A 27,452-nucleotide genomic window follows, 5' to 3' on the forward strand; every position below is an offset into this window, starting at 1 on the left:
CAGAACAGTTTTTTTTCTAATATACAAAAGTGAAGCTTGTCAGGAGTTGATCCACTGCCCTAAAGTCCTGCCATCAACTGGACCAGAAATACTTGTGTGGGTGAAGGGAGAAGGGGGAAAATACATTTTCAAGTCTTGATAGTAAGTATTTTTCTAACTGCTAAGTAATGACTGCATTAATGCCTTTTAGATCTAACTGATCTGTTTTGAATGACACACTGATATTTTTTTTGGGGGGGGGGATGCCTGTTTACGTGGACTTCTTTGTTGAAGGATGGTGGTGACCCTACGGAGTCTAGTATAGAGGGCATGGTGGAAGCTGAGAGTTAATTGGGTCTGTGTTTTTGGAGAATAAACGAGTTTTCCATGTTGGACCTCAGCAGAGGAACTCCGCCCCCCCCAAAAAAAAATTGATGGGCATTGCCTTTCAAATAGTGTGTGTGGTGTCGTGGTCATGTGATCGATTGTGCGGGTTGGGACTTACCTGCCCCCTCCCAAGATTTTATTCCGGAGCAACCAGCCCTTGGAGGAAATGCACTCTGCACCTGCTCAGGGACACTTTTGCAGCGCAGAATGAGCGCCGGCAGGGATGCCGGTTCAGAATGATACAGCCTAGTCTCTTCCCCTCCTCTCCATTACCCCCGCTTTTCATTTTGCCAGAGCCCCCCCCCCCTCCAGGACGGCCGGGGAATTCTCCAGTTTCCCCGAGTCCCTGGGTGTATTTATAGCTTGACGGCGCTTCCAGCCTAAAATAACCCGGCTGGGCCAGAGAGAGGGGCCCAGGCGGCGCGGCCAGGGCGCTGAGAGAGGAGGAGGAGGGGGCGGCCAGGGCGCGCGTGTGCTGCGTCGGGACAGCTGCAGCCGGGCCGGGGCTCGCTTGGAATGCGGGAGCGGGCTGCGCACCGGGACTTTTATGGAAACTTGCAGAGCCCGGCGCTGCTGAAGCCGCAGCCAAGGGGCGCGCGGCGGCGGCGGCGGCAACAGCAGCAGCAGCAGCAGCAGCAGCACCACCAGCAGACGGTAGCAGCAGCAGCAGCAGAAGCAGAGCAGCTTCCCAGTTTCCCTCACGCCCACCCAGCCGCTGGGATTATCTGGAGACGCAGAGCGAAGCGCGCAGGGGCCTCTCAGGTACGGGAAGCTGCCTTCGGGGGCACGAGAGAGTGTTTGGTTTGGTTTTGGCGCGAAGGTCGGCCTGAGAGGCGGGCGTTTTGGCGCGTAGTGAGGCGAGGGAGCCCCAGGGGGGACGGTCGCGAGGGAGACCTCTCTCCCTCTACAAACAAGAGGTTCCCTTTGGCTTGACCTTGTCCAACTTGACTTGTATTTTGTCCTTAATTCGGTCTTCCTGTGACAGCAGAGAGGGAGGGCTAGCAACCCCTCTCCATCCCCCATGGATTTTTATTTTTTAAAAAATTTGGCACAGTGAAAATTCCTTTTTCTACCCCCTCTTCTCTCCACCAGTCAGCGCGATCTGTTTCATGTCTCCTCAGACGGTCGAATTTCTCTGTCGTTCTTCTCTCGCTCCCCCGCACCCACCCGTCGCAGGGCTTTAGTTTCCCTTGACGTCCGAAGAGCAACAGTTGGCGCACATTCTTGTCTAGACTAGAAACGGGTTTTATTTGGAAGAACATTCTGGGGGCTTCGCTGTGGGTCCCTTTGCAGCTTCTGAGTTGGTCGGGCTTGTTGTGCATTTACAGCCCTGAAGAAGCAGGCTGTTGCTTGTGTGGCACCGCTGGAACAGCCTAATAAATCCATTTCCAACCAGGGCCCTCTTCTATTCTGAAACAAAACTCCCTTGGACATATCGCAACGCTCAAAATCCAGAGCCAGCAGCTCTCACATATATATATATATATATATTTTAATGGAATGGCAATTGAATGCAACTTTCCCAGGGCGAGGGGTGGGTTGTGGAAGGGAGATGAACTAAGTCCTGGAGAGAACATCTTGGATTAATGCAGGTGCCTTTTCTGCTTTCCCGAGGTCAGAAACCTTTTGCTGAAAGGTGTGGAACTGATCAGTGGCTAAGGAGATGACAACTAGGAATAAGGTGCTGAGCTAATATTAGAGCAAGGGGGTGGCGGCAGCAGCAACAGTAGCGATAGTGTCGCCAGATAAGTGGGTGGGTGATCTCTAAACCCGGCTCAGCAAACCTTTCTTGCTCCTGTCGTTTGTTCGTCTTGTAGTATTGATTTTGCCTTGCTTTGTGCTAATGAGATGTGAGAAAGCTGGTCTGGGTGACACTGATAATCTTCATAATTCATTAAAAGTTGCTCCTCAAAGTTTCAAGTGTTTTAGCTGCTTGTATCCACTGCATAGCCTTATTCCATGCTGAAATGTACAGAGATATAATCGTAAATGGAGAGGCAAAAGGTTAATTGGTCAGTGGAACCAAAGAAAACCTAAACTAGAAAGCCCAAAACTTCTTGTTTAGGAGATATATCTTTTACAAGTGAATCAGGGGTGTAAGGTTTGTGCATAAAATATCAGCTGATTTTAGGTAGAATATTTTGAATTTAAGACTTTTTGAATAAGAGGGGTGTGCTACGAGTGTATGCACCTTTATGAATGCTTAACAGACTGCTTTCAGAAATATTTTTTCTAGTTGCATTAAAAAATATACTAGATTTGGTGCTAAACAGAAATATTCATTTTGTTTTGTGTGCCGAGATATCTTCAACCATACGTTCTATTAAATGAAGTGGGGGAGCAAGCGTGGTTGCCTTTTATTTTATATCATCATGTAGCTGATCTATTTTACTAAATGAAACCTATTTTTCATTGTGACATTTCTCAAAGCTCTGGTGGCATTTTATCACAAGGAGGTCTGTGTGAATGCCAGCCCAACTGGAGCAGCTTCTCTGTAAAACCCTAAATGTATATATATGCAAGTAATGGTCAGTATTATTATGTGAATGGCAAAGTGCACAATCAGATCTGACCTCTGCAATGAACCTACTAAAGCAGCCTTTTCCAACCAGCTGCCCTCTAGATGTTTTGGACTACAATTCCCATCATCCAGGGTTCACCTGAGACATTTTGACATCAGAGGCGGATCACAAATTGGCATGAGAAGGAGTGAGTTGAAATCTACGTCAAGAACAAGGAAGGAATAAAGATCTACATCAGGATCTGATGCCCATGTGGATCCTGCCACCTGAGGCAGCTGCCTCATCTTGCCTCTTGGGTGGGATGGCCCTGCCACCATTGGCTGTTCTGTCTGGGACTGGTGGAAACTGTGGTCTAAAACATCTGCACTGTATTTCAGTACTGTCCATGCTGACTAGAGATGGCTTTCCAGGGTTTCAGACAGGGTTACTCCCAGCTCTACCTAGAGACCCTGAGGATTGAATTTGAGATCTTTTGCACATAAATAACATGTTCTGCCACTGAGCTATGACTCTCCCTCAGGTAGCCTGCCTGATATCTGGTTTCTGTGCAGGTCCAACTGTCATCAACATCAAATACACTTACAGGTTCCTGATAGGCAGTTTTGGGATTTAAAGGAAAATGCCATTTTATTTTAATTAGTGTGTATTTATGTGTACCTAGAATATCTTCCAAGTATGTAGAAGCCATTACCTTATTTTTGGCTTCCCCATTTCACTTCCACACTGATAAGTGCTCAACCACATAAGGGAACCAGCAACAAAATGTTTCAGTGTACAGTGGTACCTCGGATTAAGTACTTAATTCGTTCCGGAGGTCCGTACTTAACCTGAAACTGTTCTTAACCTGAAGCACTACCTTAGCTAATGGGGCCTCCTGCTTTTGCCGTGCCACCGGAGCACAATTTCTGTTCTCATCCTGAAGCAAAGTTCTTAACCTGAAGCACTATTTATGGGTTAGCGGAGTCTGTAACCTGAAGCGTATGTAACCTGAAGTGTATGTAACCCGAGGTACCACTGTATCTTCACCTCCATGTCACCAAGGTTAGCTGGCCCTCAAGTGACAATGCTGGATCCAGGACTCCCCAAAGACCTCATCCACAACAGACTGCATACTCACTTCCTGAACATGGGAACCACCTACCTGCAGTACATCCGTCTTGTCAGGATCCAGCCTTGGTTTATTGGCCTTCATTGAGCCCATTACCAAACCCAGGCACCAGTCCAGCACCTACGTAGCCTCACATGACTCAGATGACAAACAGACCTGTGTTTCAATGATACACTGATGACAGCTCACTCCAAATCTTCTGATGACCTTACTTAGCAGTTTCATCTACATGTTGAAGAGCATGGGAGTCACGATGAATAATACATTGCAGGACTTCACAGCACAGCTGTTGGGGCTCAAGCAGAAGTCCCCCAATGTTACTTTCTAAAAATGACTCAGGAAGTAGGAATTATGTTATCATATCAGCATGCCTGCAACTCCCATTACACAGAATTGATCCAGCAAGATACCATGATTGATAGCATCAAAAACCTTGGAGAGATCCAGGAGAATCAGCAGGTTTTGTTCTCCCTATCTCTCTCCATACACCATCAGAGGACCAAGGGTTGTTTCAGTTCCAGCCAGCCCTGAACATGGATGAAACAGGCCACCATCTTCTCAGGCACCTTGTCCCTAAAAGGGGATATCAGTGACTAGGTGATAGTTGTTAGTCTCGTGAATCCAAATAGGGCTTCTTAAGGAACAGCTATGCTACAGCTCCCAGCACCTTCACACAAAGAAGAATCCATGACCACATGAACCCAGTCAATCCCCTCCAGATAGTTCCGATCAAGAGCAATCCTGTTTTGAACTAGGTAAAATAGTTTATTATAACAGTTTATTTGCAGTTGTTATGTGAATATTTAAACTGAATGTATTCTGGTTTAACTGCAATAAGGCACCAGGACTAGGGTGGTAATCTGAAATCCAAGTTTTGAGGAGGGACTGAAAAGGAAATCAACAATAGTAGTTGCATTCCAAGAATAAGGGGCAACAAGGAAAAATGGCTAGCATCATTTAAGGGAACTGGAGACCTTTGGACAGCTGCTGGTGGGTATAAATGTATAGGACTGCTTGTACTATTTATTTTATTTTTAAGAAAGCAGTGCCCCCATGCCATATGGCATATTGCTTTTGAAACTGAAGGGAATGATAACAACCAGCTTTTTTATTATGATGCAGAGTTCAAAGGCAAAAAGGAGAGAGTAGAACATTCTTCTGACTGCAGAAACTCTCTTGTATGACCCAAGCAGCTCTTTGAATCCTGGCCTAAGATTTATTTTTTTAATAGGACTATTCAAAGCAGATACGAAGTGGTGTTTCTAAAAATGTTATAAAGTGACCCAGAAATTTGGGGTGGGGGTGCCGAGGAAGTTAATATTGTTCTTCAGTACCTTGGAGCACGTTGTTTCCGACGCCTGTTCCAAATTGTTGGTATCCTGGGAATCTTCCTTTGATCCCAATGGTGGCAGCTATTGGTTAACTTGACATCTGCAAATCACTACTGGAATGAAAACTGCTAGGCTTTGCACATTCATATTTCGTTCATATGCTAGGCAATGAAGCTGGTTTCATTGTTTTCTGTGTTTGCGGTTTTACTGGTAGCAGTGGATGAGCATTTTTGTCCTTTGTGCAGCCTCCTCTTCTTGAAATCATAAAATAATGCAACATCACTGTTTGTAGATTCTGATGAGAAAATAAAAAGGGGTAAGATGGTGTGGTGATGTGTGATGACTTCCACATATGGATGTGGAAAAAGTAATTCAGTTAACAAGATCAAGGAAGATGTTTTGGAACAATGTGCTCCTTTTTCTAATTTATGTGCTGCAAGTTTGCAGTGAAATGGAAACTGGCAGCTATTGTCCAGGACATGCTGTTAAGGACTTTTTTTCTTTCTTTTTTAAAAGTAGACATATGTATAATGACTGGACAACTACCACAACCTAAACCCTGAAATAAAGTAAAACTCAATGAGAAATGTAATGTTGAATATAAAATTCAGCTCTGTGAAGCCTTTGAAAAGTTCAAGAGATCACATGGAAATTGTACAAAGCAGCCAGCAAGCTTCAAAAAAAAGTGACCAGACTGGTGGAGTGATGGGGAATTAATGATTTTGAGGCAACTCTGTCCACTTGCTGACATAAGCTCTATTTCTACAGCCTTGCATGGTATAATGCAAGGATCAGGAACATGCAGACCTCCAGATGTTGCTGGATTAAATCTTCCAGCATCCTTGATCATTAGCAACGCTGGCTGGGGACTGGATTCCAACAGGTTCCCCATTAACAAAATGTCAGTCATGCTCAGTAACTCCCTAGTCTACCCTGCCTGGTGCTTTTCTTCTTAGATGTATCTTTGAGTGTTTGTCTAAAATGCCATTTTGTCGTTGGCTCATATGGATCTGCCCTGTTTATGGCTTGAAGATAATACCTGGTGTCCAAGGTCTTTGTTCTAGAGCAGGCATGTTCGACACGTATATTGTGATCTACTGGTAGATTGCGGGGTGTTCCTGGTAGATCCTGGTAGATCTTTGGCCCCTCAGTGATTTCCTCCTCCCCCCAAGAAGGAGAAAAACAACAACTGTGGTTCCTAAAAAGCTCAAGAACTTTGGCTTCCTAAAGAAAGCTCAGCAACTTTGGTCCATTCAACGACAATGAGTAGATCACTTTGGCTTGGAGCCAATTTGATTCCCTCCCTCCCTCTCTCTCTCTCTCTCTCTCTCTCTTTTCTTTTCCTTCTCCTCCTGCGATGAGGCGACATTTTAATATTTTAATGTTCCATTATTTTAATGTTGTATTTTATTTTTGTTTTTAAGTTGTAATCATTCTTCTTGTTTTTATTATTGTTTGTAAGCCGCTCTGAGCCCGGCCTTGGCTGGGGAGGGCGGGGTATAAATAAAAAATTATTATTATTATTATTATTATTATTATTATCACTGCCAGTTTTTTTATACTGTAAGTAGATTGCAGCCTATTGGGAGTTGGACGTCCCTGCTCTAGAGAGTATCCCCCCCATATATTTTGATCCCATCCCTATTCCCACATAAGATCAACAACATTCTGTAGCTTGACTGTGGATTAGACATGAGCTACTCCTGAATTGTGGAGGATTACAACTTTTTACTCTGGTCAACAGAGTGTGGTTTGCCTGAATATTTTTTTATATTTCAATGTGCTTTAAGAATAAAGTGATTTTGAAAAGTGAAAGAAAGAAATGAGGAAATGGGGTAGGGTTCCTAATTAAGTAACTATCCTTACCTATTTTTTTACAAACTTGTAATTCAGGTCTTGTTATATCTGCACACATTGCCAGGTGTTCAGGCAGTGTTATTTGCCAGAAGTGCTTGTTCTCACTTGTGTTGAAACAAGAATACTGGTACGTTTTGTTTCACATGTCGATCCTTTCTGTGAAGATCTATTTCTGTTATTGGTGTGCTATTGAACTGTTGCAATAGGCTTTACTTCCTACAGGATGACCATTTGACTGCATCTTGATGTTATTATGTATAGCTGACATGTCCTCTTCCCCCTGAAGTACTATGCAAGCTATAGCTTGAGGAACAACCCACAAGAAGGGTTAAAATGGTAAATCAAGAGAAGGAGAGCACCCAACGCATGCATTCTGCAGATGTCAGAGCACATAGTCTCTTACTTTTTAAAGACTGTGCAGAAAAATAGCTTATGATTATTTAAGTTTATGATTTTAAAAATATATATATATTTGGTTATATCCTCCATGTGCACACATGCAGAATGTTATGTTTTTATTTTCCTTTTTTAAAAAATTGGTTTTGACTGTCAAAATCTTCAGCAAGAAGTATATAGCCCTGATTATTATTTTTTACTATCAACTGCATTACCACAATAATGTGTTTATGTGCATGCAAACACATCCATGCAAGGGCACCCAACTAGCACCCAACAGCAGCAATTGTATCAGTGTTGTCTCTGTCCCTCTACTTGTACATACAGGCATTACATCAGCACACCTGTTCTGTAAGAGGAAGTTTTGCCTGCTGTACTCTCATCACTTAGAACTTTTTTCAGCCCAGGGCCGGTCCACTGTCCCTCAGACCTTGTGGGGGGTCCGGACTATATTTTGAAGGGGGAAAAAATGAATGAATTCCTATGCCCCACAAATAACCCACCCCACACCACAAATGCATTTTAAATAAAAGGGCACATTCTACTCATGTAAAAACACGCTGATTCCCGGGCTGTGTGTGGGCCAGATTTAGAAGGCGATTCAGCTGGATCCGGCTCCCGGGCCTTACTACCCATGACTTAGAACCTCTAAGTATTAACCTTACTGAGTCTGGCAGAGGGGGCAAGAGCAGCCTCATCTGCTGAGAGACCTTCTGCTATTCTAGAGCAGCTAGCAGGAAGAAAGTAAATGATAGCTCCATTAGCTTATTGAGCTGCCATAAGTCTTTTTAGCAGCCAGAAGATCCTACATCTATTTGTCACCTATGTAACACATACATGACAAATATGAAATGTTGGATCAAATAATAGACTTCATAAATCAGATTATTAATGTCTAGTGAATCTACCATCTGCTATACTGAAGAGGTTATCAATATTGTCAAATTGCCCCTGCCTTTTCAGGCATGTACTATTTGGACAGGCCTTCACAATATGAATTTATCTTTTTAGCCAACAAGTTTCCCCCACATTTTAAATTATTTGATACGTATTTATGGGCTGATTTTATCATATCAGTTGTAAGTTGTCTTGATGTACTTCATGTGGACTATAAATTCCTGTATGTAATTATGCATGTGGGTACATGAATGCATACAAAGAGTTTTGTGAATAGAGCTTTTTTCCAGCTATTATTAAAAGCAAAGTTGCTATCATAGAAATGGCTGTCAGCACCTTACATGCATAGCCCGCTCATGTATCCACATTCAGAAGCATGTTGAGTAGTTGAGCTGCATGGCCAGAAAATGGTGAAGAGGTTATTCCAGCAAATAATATAAAATTCAAATACTCCCCTCCTTTTCTGAAGAAAAAAAAATAAGTATGTGCTATAGAATTTTCAGAAAAGAGATATATGTTCAAAATGTTTCTATTGTATAGAAAACATATATTTGGAGACAGTGCGAATAGAGAACCAATGATAACTTTGAAAAGTAAAACAATGCAACAGCTCACATGTGGCACTTCTTAAACTCTGACTCCTGGCTACTTATCTGTTTAAGAGTGGCACTCATCATGTGCCCCTTTTCCAATGGGTAATGATGTTAACAAAATAATAGTGCTTAAATGCCATAAACATTGCTTCTTGACTTTTTATGGTTGTCATGACAGGGCAATTGGAATGTTAGTCCTTACCCCCAATTTTCTTCCAAAATGGGTTTTGATGAAGTATACTCTCCATAGTACTCTGGCTGCAGCCCATATAAAGCTGTTTCTGTATATTGCTGGCATAAAACTGTGGTCACTTATCTTGGCCTAGGAAGCAAGACAGGGTTGGAAAAACTTGTTTTCTACATAGTGTTGGATTAAGGGAGTGCTTGCCTGCATACCTGCCTTCAAACTTCTGTCCCTTTAAGAGAAGCAAACTGCATATGTATAAATATGCATTATTTAAAATCCAATGGATAGTTTCCTAATGGATAAACAACTTGGGGGTGGCAGCAATGGAGTGGGGGAAAAGATGAAGGGAGTTTAACTCCTTCTATCCCTATCCACTATTATCTTCCCAAGCAGCGTGTATCTCACATCGCCACCTGCATTTTGGACCAGCTGCATTTTCTGGATGGTCTTCAATGGCAGCCCCATGTAGTCTACACCATAGCAGCCTAATGTGGAGCATGAAATGTTGGTCTGGTTTCTCCTCCCATGTGTGCAGCTAGTGTATAAGGCAAAACTGGTAAAAAGCGTTCTTTGGCAACTGTTGCAATCTAGCCATTTAGAAATTGGGCTAGATCCAGATTGAAAACAGGCTGTTGCAGGAAGTCCAGCCCTGCCCAGAACAGGCTGTACACCTTATTCCTGTCCAAAAGCGTCTCTCTTTTGTATGGATTTAGCTTCTTAGTAAGTGAAATGATAAATACATACAAGCCACCATGTGCTAACACTCCACATCTGCTAGCAAGTGACTCTCCCAAGGCAAAATTACTTCATTCAAGCCAGGGAAGTAATTTCAACTACAAGAATGTGGGAATCAGAGGCCATTAGCTTGGTCCCTTGTAGCAGATATTAGGCTTCTTTGAAGCTTTTGCAGACGGCCAATCTCTTCTCATTTTCCCTCTTAACAATTTATGTGAAGGCTTAATCAGGACGCAGGTTTTACTGTGGTGATATAGCGGGCTAGAAGAAGGAATGGGGGAAATATTAGAAGAATCTGAGATGGAGCTCATCTGCATATGTGTGGTTCGTTCCAGAGCTAATGTGGTTTAGTGGTTAGAGGGTTTGAACAGGACTGAACAGGCCATGCCACTTCCTATCTCTCAGCCTAACTTACATAGCAGGTTTGTTGTTAGGATAAAATAGGGAAATGTACCGTGCACGATACCTTGTTTTCCTTGGAGTAAAGCTGTGATATAAACAGAATAACACTTCTATGTGGATATGAGGCCTTAATGTTTTATAAGACATGTTTTCAGGCTTCCAACCTCACTGGAAATGTAAATGCACAGTTTGAATTTACTGGGAGGCAGAGGACTCAATGACCCTACTTTATTCTCTACTGGGATAGAAACTACAGGGATCTAGTACTTGAGTACTTACAGAGGGAGAGGGAGAGAGAGAGAACCACCACCTTTTTATATATATCCTTTTTATATATATCAACCAAGTGAGGTCATATTTCTTTTTTTTCCTTACAAAGGTGAAGCCTGGACACATCCATTTTTGCACACTGCTGCTGCTAGATCATAGAAAGTAGCCATGAATGACGTTGCACAGAAGACAGAGGTATGTATGGTGGTATGAAGGGGGAAGTACAAACAACAAACTCTGGCTTTATTATAGTAGCCTAAATTAAATAATATAATATAACCAAGAGTCTTAGATCCTTGATTCTCAGCATGTGAAGTGGGCACCTGTAGAGTGATGGGATGGTTGTCAGGGAATGCACACATCTTAGGGCTCTGCATATTTTCACTCTGTCCAGAAAACTGTGTGAGTTCACATGCACAAGGGGAAAAAGCATGCACAGATCATCATCTACTGTTACTGAATGAATGGGGAAGCCACATTTGATAGGATTTCCATTTGTTGCACAAACTGTTCCTAAGATGTACATCTGACTTCTAGCCCAAGAATCACGCGCGCATGTGTGTGTGTAATCCTAAGGCAAAAATTGTAGAGTATTTCAGTTTAAAACAGTACAATTGTCAAACTGTGAAGTTGTTCTGTGGCATTAAAATAAATGGAAAAGTAAAGAGAGGGAAAATTTACACTATCCAGGCAAAAGTCTGGTTCAATTAGCAATTGTGTTGTTTTTTTAATAACAATTTTTTCTAGACATGACTGTGATCCATCTGTTATTGGAAGCTTTAGGTTTAGGTTTAATACAAAAGCAACTTCATGAGAGCTTCCTATACCTGTGCAAAAGAAAGAGTTTGTTTTTCTCGTTAAAAACAAACATTGTAAATGCAGCTCAGGTTCCAATTTATTTCCTATCTCTTCAAAAGTCTCACATTCTGTCTAATATTCCATGCAATTTCTCTTCATCTGCTTCTACCATCTTTCTCTTGTCTTTGCCTTCTCCCTGTCTTCACAAAGATTCTGCTTTCTTCGTCTAAACCTGTCCCAAAGTCCTATGTGCCCAAACTTCGAAAGGGTGATGTAAAGGATAAATTCGAAGCCATGCAGAAAGCAAGGGAAGAAAGAAATCAAAGGCGATCTAGAGATGAGAAGCAAAGAAGAAAAGAACAGTATGTTAGAGAAAGAGAATGGAACAGGCGGAAGCAGGAGGTCAATTCCTTTGCAAAAATTCATTTCTGTTACTTTTATTTCCTTTCAAGCTTTTAAAAATAACTTGCCAACTTCTACACTGCAGTACAAATAAATATACTTTGATCCAGCTATATAAAATGTTTTATAACCTTGCATAAACTCTCTAGATTTATTTACGTTTTAAATCCTTCAAAAAAACAAGTGAAAATTGATGTTTCTCATTCATTATTTCAGATGATAGAACTACTTGCTTCTGATGATGAGGAAGAAAAATCTAAAGTTGAGAAAGCTTATGTTCCAAAACTAACAGGTAAGAATTAAAAGTCTATTTTGCAAGAGATTGGACCTCCGTCATCTATCCTTTGGTAACAGCTCATGTTGATTACTGCAACACTCTGTGGGGCTACCAACTTTTAAGAAGTTTGGCAGCTGTGGGTAGTACAGAATGCTGTGGCTTGCCTCTTGACAGGGATAGGAGGGCACAAAGAATGTATCTGACCAGCTGCATTGGCTGTCTTCATGCTTCCTTCCAGGACCAATAAAAAAATGCTGGCGATCATCTCTAAAGCTTTCTATGGTCTACAGCTTTGAGGAACTCCATTAAGCCTCCAGTCAACACATTCCTGCCTCCTTCCTTAGGAGGTGTGTTGCTCTGCATTCTATCTCTTAGATAAATCTACAAAAGCAAGGTGCACTGTGGTGCTGCCTATGCTCTAAAGCAGCAATGGATTAACCTTTTTTCTATGAAGGGCAATTGACCCATGGTGGAAGTCATTCAGGAGCCATACAGCACCACATGGCTGTATAATATGCTTTCTGTGTGCCATCCCATCTCTCGACCACATGAAAATTAGGCCAAGGGCAGTAGCATGTCCCCCACAAGCTGCAAGCTCCCTATCCAAGCTCTAGACTATGCTTCTGTTCAACTTGCTACCTCCTCCTTCGCATTTCTAAACAAATATATTTATGCTAATGAAAACTAGTGTTTTACGAATGATGGATTGTCAGGTGATAAACTGAGCTGTTCGTTTTTCCCTTTTGTTTTGCATAGGGACTGTCAAAGGGAAGTTTGCAGAAATGGAAAAGCAGAGGCAGGAGGAAGAAAGGAAAAGAATGGAAGAGGAAAGGAAGCGGAGGATTGAACAAGACATGATAGAGAAAAGGAAAATTCAGAGAGAACTAGCAAAGAAAGCACAAGAGGTAGGCTTATAGTAATTTACAATATCCCATTCAAATGTTAATATAAAAAACCCTAGCCATTTAAATTATAAACAGTAGTCTTCCACTTCTTACTTCCAAGACAAACAGTGAATTTGAAGCATCAGGTAATATACGGAGCTTTTCCTACCACATCAGTATTTTATTTACTATAACTATGTATTCTTCCATTCAATTACATTGGGCGTTTGAAACATTTTGTTTGTTTGCCTACATAGTCACAGAGTGTCATATTCAGCAATGAAGGAGATACAATGTTCTGATGTTTTAAATTGCTGAAAATACAATTTGACTTCAGCAGCAAATGTTTATTTGCAAAATGGACGAGTTGCATTTGAATGTTAAGAGACTAACTGAACCTGGCTTCACTGTACTTGGTCCTCTCTGCAGAAAATGGGTAAAACTAGGGCAAGTTATAAAGTCTCTTACCTACTGTACTGACACTGAATATCAATTCTGTAGCCATTTGTGAATGCAACATAGCCACATTCTTCCTTGGGGAGTGTCATATTTGGTGTGTTGCCTGCATTCTTGGCATTCAGTATTAAAGCGCCATTTTCTTTATGAGAATTGGGTGCTAGGATCAGGTGTCTCATGCTTTAATTTCCAAATGTGTGTGTATATGTATGAATGACTGGTTGCTATCAATAGAAAAATGTCCTGTGCTGTGCTAGTACAACCACACTAATCAAGTCAATTTGCCAGTAATGCTCATATACCTTTCAGGCTTATAAGATGCAACATGTCGCAAGATGTTGAAATATATGTTTTCTGATATTTGAACAATGAGAGAAATAGAGAAAAGGTTATGTAAGGCAGATTTTTTACTGGTTTGAATAAGCTAAGAAATAAAATGCTCTTCTATTTGCATACGGAGGGAGAACAGTTTGGTATCTTATAAGGTGAATTGCACTCAGAGGATCTGTAAAGGATCTGTATGACTTATTAAAGTGTTTTTGTATTTTGAAATTGATAATTGATCAGTTCAAAAGCAGTTCTGAGGCCGGTATTTTGTATGAAAAATTATTTATTTGTTTCATGGGATGAAATGTACAGAAGCAGTTAAGATGCTTGTGATCTAACACTAATTTTGGGACACGGCTGTTGTCCAGATCTTGTACTACAAGCCATTGCTCACAACTAGAAAGTAAATACCATTAGAAGTCCCAGTGTTCCTCAAAGCCACCCTTTACAACACTGAGGAAGGTTTGGGATTTTTTGCCCCATGGACCCAAATAGCTGCTTGGGTTAACTTGTCTACTGTGCTACTGAAAGCTTCTTGCAAACAGGATAATTTGTGCAGCCATGCTTTCTTTAAAGCATTCCTTTCCAGCTTAACTCCTAAGAGCTGCTTTAAACATTATGGTCAGAAGCCGCCAGAAAGCCCATGCAGTGTTCCCTGCTGATTGCATGCTTCACCTTTATACTTCTGTGGAGCTGGCAGTTCCAGAAGTACAGATACTACACATGACAGGAGACGCAAGATGTTAGCTTTACATGCTGCAGAGCCGTAGCAGGGGGGTGGCTAGCTAGGCTTTTTGCCCCAGGTGAAGCCTCCATTGGGGTGCCATTGAGGTTACCTGCCTGTGTGTGTGTATGCAAATACACATGAGGAGTGCCAAACTGGGTCTTTGACCTGGGTAAAATAAAGCCTAGTTTCGCTGCTGCATGCTGTGCATTGTGTTGAATGTTGACATGGGCTTTTGGGTGACCTCCACACAGACACTGTAGCATTTAAATTTACCCATAACTTATGATCACCAGAAAGGTGCCCTTTTAGAGTTCTTTCTCTTGTTTTGCAATGCAACAAACATTCATTGTTGCTGTAGACAGTAACTAAGCCACCCTCAGCCTGCCAGAAATTCTGGTATTCTCAGTATCATAATGAAAGGTGAAGCACGAGTAATAAAGGTCTAACTGAACAGTTAGCCTTACGGACTGTGGCAATAGTGGTTGCCAAATATTTAATTGAAGCAGAGAATGCCTGTGTGTGTGTGGGAACTAGTATGTAAAGGATGGTTTTACACATTAGTTATTCACACTAGATGTTATAGGCACCCTTAAGTAACAATCTACTCCACACCCTATCAAATGAATACAGTGTTTGAAATTCAGAAAGGCTATTGTGCACTGCTCTGGTTTCGCCAGAAGCAACTTAGTCATGCTGGCCACATGACCCGAAAATACTGTCTGCAGACAAACGTCGGCTCTCTCAGCCAGTAAAGCGAGATGAGCGCCGCAACCCAAGTCATTCGTGACTGGACTTAACTGTCAGGGGTCCTTTACCTTTACCTTTAATTGTCATTGTTGTAATTACATTTATATTTATATCCTGCCTTTCCCCCCCAGTCCTAACCCAATCTCATTCCTTGACATTAACCAGGAAGCAAAAGCTTGATCCACTCTGATCACATTTGAGTATTTTTAAAGGGATATATGCAAAATTTTACATGTGGCTCATAGCTGAAGGACCTACGTATCCATAAATGAGCACAAAATAGGGTTGTGTCAAGGAATTGCCACATAGATTAAGGCCTTGGCCAGACATTGTTCTCCAGGGGGAAATCTCAACCCAGTAAGCATATTAGGCTGTGGAGAAAGATACAAATTAAGTGCGCTGTTCTGTGCATAGGTGAATGCAGGATATCCCTGCAGCAGTAGCAAGGATTTTAAAGGCTTTCCAGATGACAGGGAGACTGTGCTTTTCCAGTGAATATGCTTCAGCTCTGTTCACCTGTTACCAACCCTTCACCAGCCATCTACTCCAGGTCTCCTGGGGCCTGCTGGTTTTGCTGCTTGTCCAGCACATCACAGGCCATGGTACAAAATTAGTGGGTTGTGTTCAGTGTGGGAGCTTTCTAGCTGCTGCACATGGTGTACGATGGAGGAGGGCATGCTAAAGTCTGAACCTCTTGCACAGTTGAGGTAAATAGCTCTGGAGAGCAATGTCTGACCAGCGGCTGCTTAGATTAGATGTACACACTGGAAGTGCACCTTTTAATGCCATATTTCAATTTGTCATTCGGCACAATATTTTCATTTTTTAAAATGTTTTTGCAAGGGGGAGCCAAAGAGTCAAAGTAACATTATTGTGTGAAATTCTTATTTAATAGATTGATGAGCAGTTAAACAATTCGGGAAGCGAATCGGCATCGGAGGTAATCAGACTTCTTTACCATGAAACATTCACCTATTTGTGACTCACTGTTTATTACATATCTAGTAATGGCTGGGTTAAACAAAAACACTTGGGAAAGACACGAAAGCACACTTTGCTAGCAGAGACAGTATACTATCAGACTGATCAGTGCTTTCGGCACTCGCCATGAGGTAAATGTGACCAGAATTACAATGACTTTTGCTTCTTTACACTGTGACTTTTCTTGGCTCTTTGCCATTTGCCGGTAACCGTTGATGACATGGACGCCTGCACATTATTTTACAGTGCTGTTTCTTAATGTTTATTTAATCTGCTTCTGGCCAGGGCTGAAGGGAATGGTAGCGTAATACAATTGGAAGGCACCATGTTGCTTAGCTCTATTCTTACAGTAATGTGAAGTGCATTCTGAAATGAGGTCAGTAGCCCCAAGGTAAATGTTGTGGTCTCATAAACCCTAAGGCTGCTACTATATTTACTGCTTGATTTGATGTAATGCCATTACAGACACATTGTATGTGGCCTGTGGGCTATCTGCAGACAGGGCTATCTTGATTTCACTATGGCAGTTGCAATACATCTACATACAGTAATTAACAGAATTAGGATTGCATCTACCCATTATGCTTTGAGACAAGTTTTTTCCACAAAAGTTGTGGAACAAGTTAATAGCCAAATGATTAACTAGAGTGTCTTAATTAAAGCCAGCTTAGGCTTCCAGAGCTGTTCACTTTCTAAGATTGTCTTTATGAAGTCCTTTTAATTTTTTATGTTATTTGCCTTGGCAGTATCTTTTAAAATTTAAGACCTCTCAAGAAACTGGCTACATTTTAAATGACTAATATTTAGGTAGTCCCAGATGGGAAAGGACCCTTGCTTGAAGCTAATCCGATTTGCATCTGGTCAGTACTTGAGTGTGGGATTGCTTGAGAATCCTAGTCTTAAATTCTATAATGGGAGAAAACATAAAAATTGAGTGAATAAAAATGACATTGCTGTGGTTTCTGAACTCCCCACACCCCATGGACCACTTGAAAATTGCTGATGGACTTGGCAGGCCACTTAATGGTTTCCCTGCCTGTTGTAGCAATTTTAACAGCTGTGGTAGATGCTGTGTGATTTTTCATTGTATTTTAATTGCTATTTGTTGTGTTGTATTTTAACGCTGCAATCTGAATTTTATAGATTGCAAATGGTAGTAGAATAAAATACAAGAAACAAAAGAAGCAATGAAAATCAATATGAGTATTTTAATATCGACATGCCTTGGACCACCTCAACGAAAGCTCATGGGCCATTGATAGTCCATGAGTCGCAGTTTGGGTACTCCTGTTCTAATGTATTTTCCAGAAATTAGGCTAACCAAACGTTTCCAGATATCCTACCATGATTTCATGGAGTGTAACTCCCATCTGCTGACAGTCATCAAAATAGCTGCTCCTGCATGAAAGTGAATTCTTCTGCATAGTGGATGAGGAGCATAGAATCTGACACAAGGATTACTACACTGCTGCATGGTCCCACAATTTTACCATGCCCTTTGTGTGGTACCACCAGTTCTTAACACCATGGTATTTTTCAGTATTGTTTTGTTTTTTGGCGTGGAAAGTAGGTTTGAGGACAGAAGAGGGTGCTATCCCAGGGCTGTGTGTATGTGTGTGTGTGATCTTCTTTTCCTAGCAAGTGTTGTAATCGGAATTTTAATACTGATGTGTGATAGATCTGTGCCTGTATTAGTAGCACTGCACTTCCCACATATTTATTATATCACATTCACCGAAGTGGCACAAATAGGAGTGCCCTGCCTGCTAGATATGGTCCAGATAAACATGGACCTTCTATAGTTTTATTTGAGCATATGCCCCAGGCATTTAATAACCATATCTGCTCTACTTATTCAAGAGCATCCCTTTACACTTCACATCTACCTAGATCAGATTAGAAAAGGGTATTTACCACATTTGGAGCTAATCTCCTGTACCCCCCACCCATCTTTTAATGCTTGAAAAGTACAAGCAAAGCTCAGTTTAATAGATGTAGTTGTCTTGAGATAACTCTTATCAACTTAAGGACCTGGTAAAGCAGCATATCAGTGTCAAATTAGGTGCTCAGCTTCTATCCGGACTGGGTTTTTACCTGAATGACCTGAACTTTTGAGAAAAAGATAAATGGAGTTACAATACGTTGGAGTCTCTCATTTGTCACGGACTTACTAGCTGGTTTAGGCAAGTCGCTCTTAGCTTCTCCATGAGCAATATAGGAATAATACTGACCTACCTTACAGGGTTGTTGTAAGGACTACAAACAGCTTCATAGATATATATTATTCTGCTGAATGTTCAGAAGTGCTAAACTGATGGCACGATTCAAGTATTCACAAATGATTGACAGCAGCTGTGTGCCCAGAGCTGGAGCAGCATCTCCTCGTGATGCCATTTTGCTACCCTAAAGACAGCTGTGGCCACAGATTTTGTCCAGACATCCTCCAAGAAATTGAACATTTTGGTAGAAGTGTAATTCTTCACAGGCAGTAGTAGTTGCACAGTCCAAATGTTCACGGTGACATTTGTTTTTAACAACAGGAAGGTGATGATTCATTGCTAGTGACAGTAGTTCCCGTAAAGCCTAGCAAAACACCTGGGAAGATGAAAATAAGTTTTGAGGACCTAGAGAGAGAGAGAGAAGAACAAGAAAGGCGAAAGCTTGAAGAAGAAAAGCGATTGAGATATGAGCAGGAAAAGCAAGCTCTCAGGGAAGTCAAATATTTCTCACCAGATGTGGTAAGCAAGATTGCGGGGGGAACCCCTTGCATGTTGACCCTAAGCATGCTTCATTGGAAAAAGGCTCCAGTTATTACAGCAAAACTTGCTTCCAACTAAGTGGATTCAGGAGTGCAAGGAAATCTGGGATTTTAAGACTGCATGCATTAAGTATCATGAGGATTTAAGTCGAAATAACAAACTTTTGTATACAGGATGAAGATGAAATGCTTGACAGCGAAAGAAAAGAATCACCCAGTCCTGGCAAGGTGAAACTAACATTTGAAGAATTGGAAAGACAGAGACAAGAAAATCAGAAAAGGCAAGCAGAGGAAGAGGCGAGGCAACGTCTGGAAGAGGAAAAACGTGCATTTGAGGAGGCAAGGCAGCAAATGGTAAGCATATGGAACAAAATATAGTCTTAGTGGAGGATGGATGGACTTGGAGACATGTATGCCTGACCATATGAAAATTCAAAGCGGGGGACACACATGCAACCCTACCTCAATATTCTCTCACACATCATGTCCTGCATGAATCCTTATGTTGTGCAGGGTACTTCCACTTGCATTTGCTTGAATATTACTTGAATCACTGTGCTATTTAATTATATCTATTTTAGCTTCCATGCATGACCTTTGGTATATTTTAGTGGGAAGGGGGTGGGAATCTATATACATTATTTTAATACTAAAACTTTTTCTTGGTTATTTTTAAAAGTTCAATACCTCCCAAATTTGCTGCACCTTTCATCATCATTATTACTATTTACATGGTTTTTTTCTCTCTCCTGAAAGCTAAACGAAGATTATGATGATCAGGAAAATGAAAATTCCGTCAAGGAGTTCCGTCCTGGGAAACTGATACTTACCTTTGAGGAAATAGAAAGGCAAAGGCAAGAAGAAGAAAAAAAGAGAACAGAAGAGGAAGCCAGAAGGCGCATAGAAGAAGAGAAAAAGGCATTTGCTGAAGCAAGAAAAAGCATGGTATGTCATTTATTTATTCATAAAAATACTTGTATACCACTATTTCGCACAAAAATACAGAGTAGTTTGCCAGTTATATCTATACAATAAAAACTATGTAATATTTTTAAACCACAGAGCATCAACAAACTATCAACAAAGTATTCCTAGTTGCTTGGATAAGCCTGGCCGCATAGAAACATTTTTAGCAAACACTTTAAGGTCAAGGGGAGATGCCTACTAAATCTCTCTTGGAAGAACATCACATAGGACTGGGCTGATGACACTATATGCGCCATATCATGTCAATGTCAACTGAGCCTCAACAACTTGCATGATGACCAGCACATCTTAGTCACTTTGGTGGCATCTCTCTCTCTCCGTACACACAAGAGGAGGAATCCAACAGCTTAGTGGTCAAGGCAAACTGTAGCGGGAAAACCAACTAGTCCATAGGCTTCAACAAACTTGCTCTTCCATGGACTTAGACCCAGCAGTCTCCACGACAGGCGTTTCCCACCAAATTTCCCTTGCAGTGCACATGTCTTCCCCTTTCTGTTGCAAGAGCTCCTCCACCAGATTTGCAGAGAGGCACCCAATGGTCCAAGTGTAAATCACCTCCTTCACATCTCCTATGGGTGCAAGTTATGCTCATGGGATTATAATCTGCAGAAGATCGGAAACACACTGTTCTGTTTCATTTTACTGAAATTAGCACATGTAAATACAAAGCATGTCCTTCAAGAACTTGTTTCCATTAACTGGTCCCTGTCCCATAACTCTGTTTCATGTGAGCTTGGCAAAGGGAAAGGCTAGCAGTTTAAGAAGTTTGGATAAAAATTGCAATCCTCTAATTTAGCACAGAGAAAGAGCACTTCCCATTATGGTATTGGAGCTACTAATAAGTAAATAGGGATTGCAACCATTGTGCAGAGGGTAAGGATTGCATCTGGTGAGGAAATGGAGCATGTGGTGTTTTGTTTTAAATGTGGGAACATCACGGAGCATTTGGTTTCAATTTCCTATTTGGAAGAACTGATTAGTGCCCAGATCCTGTGTCAGTGTTCTGCTGGCAGTGTTTGTAGGGTTGGTTTTATTTAGTATTTCACTTTTCACAATCCTTTAATACATTAATGTGCTTTGGTACATTAACATCTTACCTTTCAAGCTGTAACTTCCATATACATAACTGCCCTGTCCACTGAAGGTATAGGTCTGTGTGTGTGTGTGTGTGTTTGTGTGTGTGTGTGTGTGTGTGTGTGTGTGTGTGAGAGAGAGAGAGAGAGAGAGAGAGAGAGAGAGAGAGATTATCAGTATTCATTATGAGGAAGTTGATCGCCTTAATTTCAATGGAGATTTTATCCAAGTAAGAAGTGATGTTTTATATCAAACCCTTAGTGTAGAGTTACAAATAAGCAAACGTATCGCAACTATCATTAAGCATAGCTGCACCTCAGACCAAAAAAAACCTGTACATATAAATTTTATAGGTTTGGAGCAAGAGAAAAGCCTGCAAAGAATGCCTAGCTGAAGCTGATTTTCTTAGTTCTTTCTTCCAATAAGGCCCTGCTGTCACCCCTGAAAAGCTTTTCCAAAGGCTTTCGCTGAATTGAGAAGGGAGGATAACATGGGCGTAGCCAGGATTTTTGTTGGGGGGGGCAGGATTTTTGTTAGGGGGCAGAACCGACATGATTGGTCAGTTAGTTAAGTATTTCTATTGTTTTACTTGATCTGGGGGAGCAACTGCCCCCCCTCGGCTATGCCCATGGGGGTAAAGGAGAAGGGATACTCAAATATCATATAGAAGCACTTTATGAGAGTGCCAGAGATTTGTTGGGGGCTCTTGAGGAGCCAAATAAAGTGAACCTCTTTCAGGGTCTCTCTAGATCCAAGTCACTTCGTGGATCTAAATTATAATATAATGGGATGCTCAACACAAATGTAATTTTTTATCAGTGCACTGATAAAACTATTTCAAACAGAGTCCAGATGATGAGCTTTCGCCAATGTCTAAAACTGTATCCCAAGAATCTCTCACACCTGGAAAACTGGAAATTAACTTTGAGGAGCTACTGAGACAAAAAATGGAAGAAGAAAAGAGGCGTACAGAAGAGGAGCGCCGACAAAAACTGGAAATGGAAAAGCAGGAATTTGAGCAGCTCAGACAAGAAATGGGAGAGGTCTGTCAATTCTTAACATAAATTGCTGTGATTAGCACATGCAGAATTTTCTGCTTCTTGAATTAATATGAGGGGCAAGAAAAGCATGCAGTTTAAAAGCTTGTTGTGAAAATTATAGTTAGTAGCTAACTGGACTTCAAAATAAACAGCAGGCAGGGTGTTGCGGACCCATGACAATTCAATGCCGCTGCTCAAAGCAATGTAAATTACATAATTAACAGTGCGTTATTTAAGCACTGCACATTTGGTGGTTTTTTGGGGTATTATTTGATGGTCAATAACCTTGTGGCATATTTTCCTTTAAATAGGAAGAGGAGGAGTGTGAAACCTTTGAGCTAAGCAGGGAATATGAGGAGCTAATAAGGTTAAAAAGAAGTGGTTCTATTCAAGCGAAGAGCTTGAAGAAAAAGTTTGAGAAAATTGGGCAGCTCTCCGAAGAAGAAATACAGAAAAAAATTGAAGAAGAAAGAGCAAGGAGAAGAGCTATGGATCAGGAAATAAAAGAAAGGGAAGCAGAGAAATTTCAAGAGGTAGGTCCCATTTTCAATTCAGTGGCTGTCTTGCGCTAGCTTCTGTGAGGGCTTGTGTGGCTACCACAAGACTTGAAGACTTACTGATAGCACTGTTTGTGTAAACCTGTCTCCACATGGTTACTACTTTGCATAACTGGATCCTATGGGACGGTGGGAATGTTTCAATCTAGTAACTGCAGGTAGGAAGGTCACATATGGTTATGAAATTTATACGTTGCTGCATTGTGTGATCCACCCACGGGAAACTTGCAACCACAATACAGACAAGTACTGTTATCAACCAAAGGAACAGTATTCCGAATCTGCCTCTTGATAACGTATGAGCACCACTGGCTTGGCTGAACAGGTCTTGTGTTTTTTTAAAACCATTTTGAAAAAATGTGAAAGTGCTTTTTCAAAAAAAAAATTGCATAGTGTGCACAGGACAATATATATAATAATTATCAACAATACACAGATAAAAATCAGAAAAATTTAAAAGCAAATGCTTGTCTGGATAGGCTTGTTGGAAGTAAAAATGTTTTTGCAGGCATCCAAATGGGGGATTCACATCCACTTCTTGGGCTACTAGCTGATACCTATAACTAGTTGTGTAAAATTACAGCTTGATTAAATCTGTAGTTTGTCAATGTCGCAGTGTCTGTGTGGCTAAATAGAAACTATGATGATCCCCTTCGGGCATGACTCTGCTATGCCAGCAGATCAGGCATAGGTAAACATAGCTCTCCAGATATTTTGGGACTGCAACTCCCATAATCCCTGACCACTGGTCCTGTTAGCTAGGGATGATGGGAGTTGTAGTCCCAAAAAACATCTGGAGGGCTGAGTTTGCCTATGCCTGCAGCAGTTATTTAACCAGTTTTTCCAGAGATCTACTCAATTTAAGAGGACAAAGAGAGTTCTCTGTGGTCAGAACGACCACATTCTGTCTAATGTCTTCTTTCCCTGCCTTTTGAAATGGATTTGGGCAAAAAGGAAGATCTAACTCCAGGAACTTACTAAATATGACTCTTATCTTCACCATGCCACATCTAGTCTGAGTATGTCACAGCGCTAATGCCGTATGTCTGATTGATACTGCATAGTGACAATGATGAAAAATTGTTTGGCCCTGCATCTTGTTTTGATCATGGACTGTGCTCCTATTTTACCTCTAGCGAGGTAGATGAAAATTCCTTTCCAGATTTCATACGTATTATCTTCACAAAATGGAAAAATCAAGTAGGTTTAAAGGCAGTAGTATTTATGATCCAAGTTTCCTGCAAATCATGTAGCAAACACCACCCTCTCAGGATTATAAAGCTTAGAATTATGTTTAATTGTGACAGCGCACTGCAATTTCTTCTTGAATCATTAAATTATAGCGATGCTACAGGATATGCTTTATGTCACTAGAAGAAACTTGTTTTGTTTTGCCTACAGCTTGACATCTTGTGGTAACAGACTCTATATATTCAGTTTATGTAGTGAGCTTTCTGCCTGTTTTCCATATCCAGTAATAACAGCTCTCCCCCCCCCCACTTTTTCCAAAAACTTGGTGCCATCTCATGATGTTTTTATTATTCCAGGAAGATGAAGTAGATGTAAAGCCAGCCACAAAATCTGAAGCTCCATTTACACACAAGATAGACATGAAGGCCCGATTTGAACAAATGGCAAAGGCAAGAGAAGAGGAGGAGCAGAGAAGAATTGAAGAACAAAAAATGCTACGCATGCAATTTGAACAGAAGGAAATTGATGCTGCATTGCAAAAGGTGATGCAGGTGGTTTTCGCATGCCCAAGCTAGTTTGAGCCATTAGCAAAGTGTCAAGTGAGATGAGGGATTTGCTCCGTGGAGTCAGGAACCCCCAAAAGTGACTGGGTTTAGTTGGGGAGGGGGAGGGAAAGTAAAACAAAGCTAAGGAAATGCCCTAATCTTGAAGGGGTGGGAAAGTGGGTGCAATAGACAATTCCCAGGAAGAAACTGCATCCTTTCTCTTTTGTTAGGATAAGAGAATCCTTGCTGTGTGACAATTCCCCTACCCCAGTCCTTTGGGGCTCATTCTCCTTTTCCCACAACCTTAAAATTCATGATAGCCACCCCAAAGTAATTAACTCTTCCCTTGCAGCAGAACCCCTGCAGCCATAACTCCAACATTGGGGAGGCCTCATCCCCTCAAAACAGGAGACCATGCCTGCAAACGCGCCCACGTCTGACAGGCAATAATATACTTTTAAGGTGCTCTGCATGAAAAGCCTTGAGTGCAACTGCTTACAATTTGGCAGCGTTCATCAATTCTGGAGGGGCTCCTATGCCTGCAAATTTTATCTACCACTGTGAAAACGGAAAGCGTATTCTCCTTTACAGTGAATAGAAGGAAAGCAGAGGTTTTGTTCTTAAGAGAAAAAAATTTGCTTCCCAATACGTTAATTAGAAAGAGTGCTTCAGTAAGGCTGCAGCCTGTTGATACATCCACAAGTTTAATCTTGGAGTCAATGCACATCCCTAAAAAGTTGAGCTCTTAAAAATTGAAAGCCTATCCACATGCTGGTTCGTTAAGAGTAAGAGATGATCTATTAGCTCTAGGTGCATGCAGTGGAACCAAGGCTTGTTTTTTTTGGCAAGCAGGCAAGGATTACTATTGCATTGTTCTATAAGGCCTAGAAAACACAAAACATTAAAGGCTAAAAAGATCCCACTGACTTGTTTTTGAGACTTAGGCCTGCTTCCCTTTGCAGAACTCCATTCTTGCATTGTTTCAGTTGCCACACTTGTGTGGTTAGACTAGTGAGAGGATAGATCTTGAGAATTAGCTGTACCTATAATAAAAAAAAAATAGAAGGGACCCAGAGGATATTTGTCCAAACCTCTGCAATGGAGGAATACGTAGGGATCAAACCTGCAATCTTGAGTGTTATCAGCGCCACACACTAACCAACTGAGCTATTCAAGCTGACCATACTGGTACTGTTCAATGTGATGTATAATGTGTTTCAGCATTTGTTGTTGCAATTTATATTTCAAAATGCAGAAAAAGGAAGAGGAGGAGGAAGAGGATGGCAGCATTGTTAACGGCTCAGTCTACGAGGATGAAGAACAGCAAGCACGATCTGGTGCTCCATGGTTCAAAAAGCCTCTTAAAAATGTGTCTGTTGTGGATAGCGAACCAGTAAGGTTTACTGTTAAAATAACTGGAGAACCCAAGCCAGAGGTTACATGGTGGTTTGAAGGCGAAATGTTGCAGGACTGCGAGGACTATCAATATATTGAGAGAGGAGAAACCTACTGCCTTTACTTACCAGAAACTTTCCCGGAAGATGAAGGAGAATATATGTGTAAAGCAGTAAACAGCAGAGGAACAGCAGCTAGCACCTGTATTCTCACTATTGAGAGTAAGAGTTAGCGTTTTTTAAAAGTTCTCAGATCTTTAGTTCTTGTTCATGTCTGTTGATCTTTTCTTAACTTTCTTTTCTTTTCTCTTCTCTAGCTGATGACTATTAATATCCTACTTTTTCTGGAGCCTTCCTTCCCTAAATTTACTACATCCATCTTTCTTTCTCTCTCCTGTGGTGGGGCCAACAAGAAGTTGTCTATCATTCCTCAAATAAGATACCCAATTGCCAGATTTATCTCTTGGTTTCAGACTGAAGTTTGGCAACAGAAGTTTGGTTCATTTGACAAACAATGGCTCAATTTCCACTTGTAAACAGCACTGTGGCTGCTTGTTAATGCCACTGAATTGCTTCTGTGACAAGGAGATTCTTATCAGGAAAACCAAGCTGTTCATATGAAACAGCTTGTCATATGATCCCATCAAGTCTTCACCATGTTAATCAAAATGCACGATTGTCTTGAATGTGATCGGCTACTTCATGTAAGGTTACCCTAAGTAGCAGACTACTTAATGTTAGTTTTCATATAGAAAATTCAGCCTAAACCATATACACACACAGTATTAAATCAAATCAAATCAAATCCAAAGACCACTTAATTCGTACTACATAAAAAATGATCTTTATTTCTTTGGTCCTGGAAGCTTTGAGAGCAAAAAGTATATTTTTTTGGTTAAACTATTAAGTAGCCAAAAATAATGTAGTGGTTTATTTAAGTTATGCCTTTGTTTAATGCAACTTTTCCTTTAATATGCTTTAATAAAATTAAACCAAGATTATATTGGCTTGAAAGCAGGATTATGTAACTAAATGTGTACACACAGTTGTATGTCATGTTCTTTGAAATAAAACATTTGCATTTGTTTTGTATTAGATGGTAGGCATTGTCCAGCATCTTGCTTGGAATACTGAACCAAATTTGTATCTTTCAGGTTGGAAGTGTTAGAATCATAGTGAATGATGTTTCAATTTACATCTCGTATTGTATAATTATTTACTGAATCATCTCACTCAGTATTTACCAGACACAATACAGAAATATGTATGTATAACAAGATATTACAGCCATGCTTTTTGCTACATGAGAAACAACCAACAGAACTCCAATATAGACTAAAATGTGTGCTGGAATGGAGAGATATGGAAGAAATTTACATCTTCCATGGGATTTTGGCTTACTTTTATTGATCAGGACAACTGATTTACATTTTATGCAGGAGATAACTGGGTCTCTTCCTTACGTTGTACCAAATGACTTATTCTGTACCTGAACTGGAAGGTTAATAAATATGTTCAGTTCCTAAAATTGAGTATGTTCTTTATTTAATACTTGGCACAGCTGCAAATACTGGAAGAAACGGCAACACTTCATCTTCCACTTGAAAGCTTTAAGTACCTGCCCCTTACCCCCAAAAAACCCA

At 40.9% G+C, this 27,452-nt stretch overlaps 1 protein-coding gene across 6 annotated transcripts; it reads left to right on the forward strand.

Moving 5' to 3' along the window:
* Positions 1-27,337, forward strand: NEXN (nexilin F-actin binding protein). Of its 6 annotated transcripts, none has more exons than XM_081868343.1 (14): positions 1-141; positions 10,774-10,859; positions 11,673-11,864; positions 12,081-12,156; positions 12,898-13,046; positions 16,178-16,222; positions 18,804-19,001; positions 19,196-19,375; positions 19,778-19,966; positions 21,928-22,125; positions 22,434-22,655; positions 24,227-24,412; positions 25,671-26,031; positions 26,127-27,337. In XM_081868343.1, the coding sequence occupies exons 2-14, from the start codon at positions 10,833-10,835 to the stop codon at positions 26,138-26,140; spliced, it is 2,037 nt and encodes a 678-aa protein (XP_081724469.1). In that variant the 5' UTR covers positions 1-141; positions 10,774-10,832; the 3' UTR covers positions 26,141-27,337. The 6 variants fall into 6 exon arrangements, with proteins under 6 accessions (XP_081724469.1, XP_081724474.1, XP_081724472.1 ...); XM_081868344.1 differs by lacking the exon at positions 1-141 and adding an exon at positions 989-1,128; XM_081868348.1 differs by lacking the exon at positions 18,804-19,001.
* The last annotated feature ends 115 nt before the right edge of the window (positions 27,338-27,452 follow it).

Source organism: Podarcis erhardii (assembly GCF_964252035.2).
Source record: "Podarcis erhardii genome assembly, chromosome: 6".
Lineage (NCBI taxonomy): Eukaryota > Metazoa > Chordata > Lepidosauria > Squamata > Lacertidae > Podarcis > Podarcis erhardii.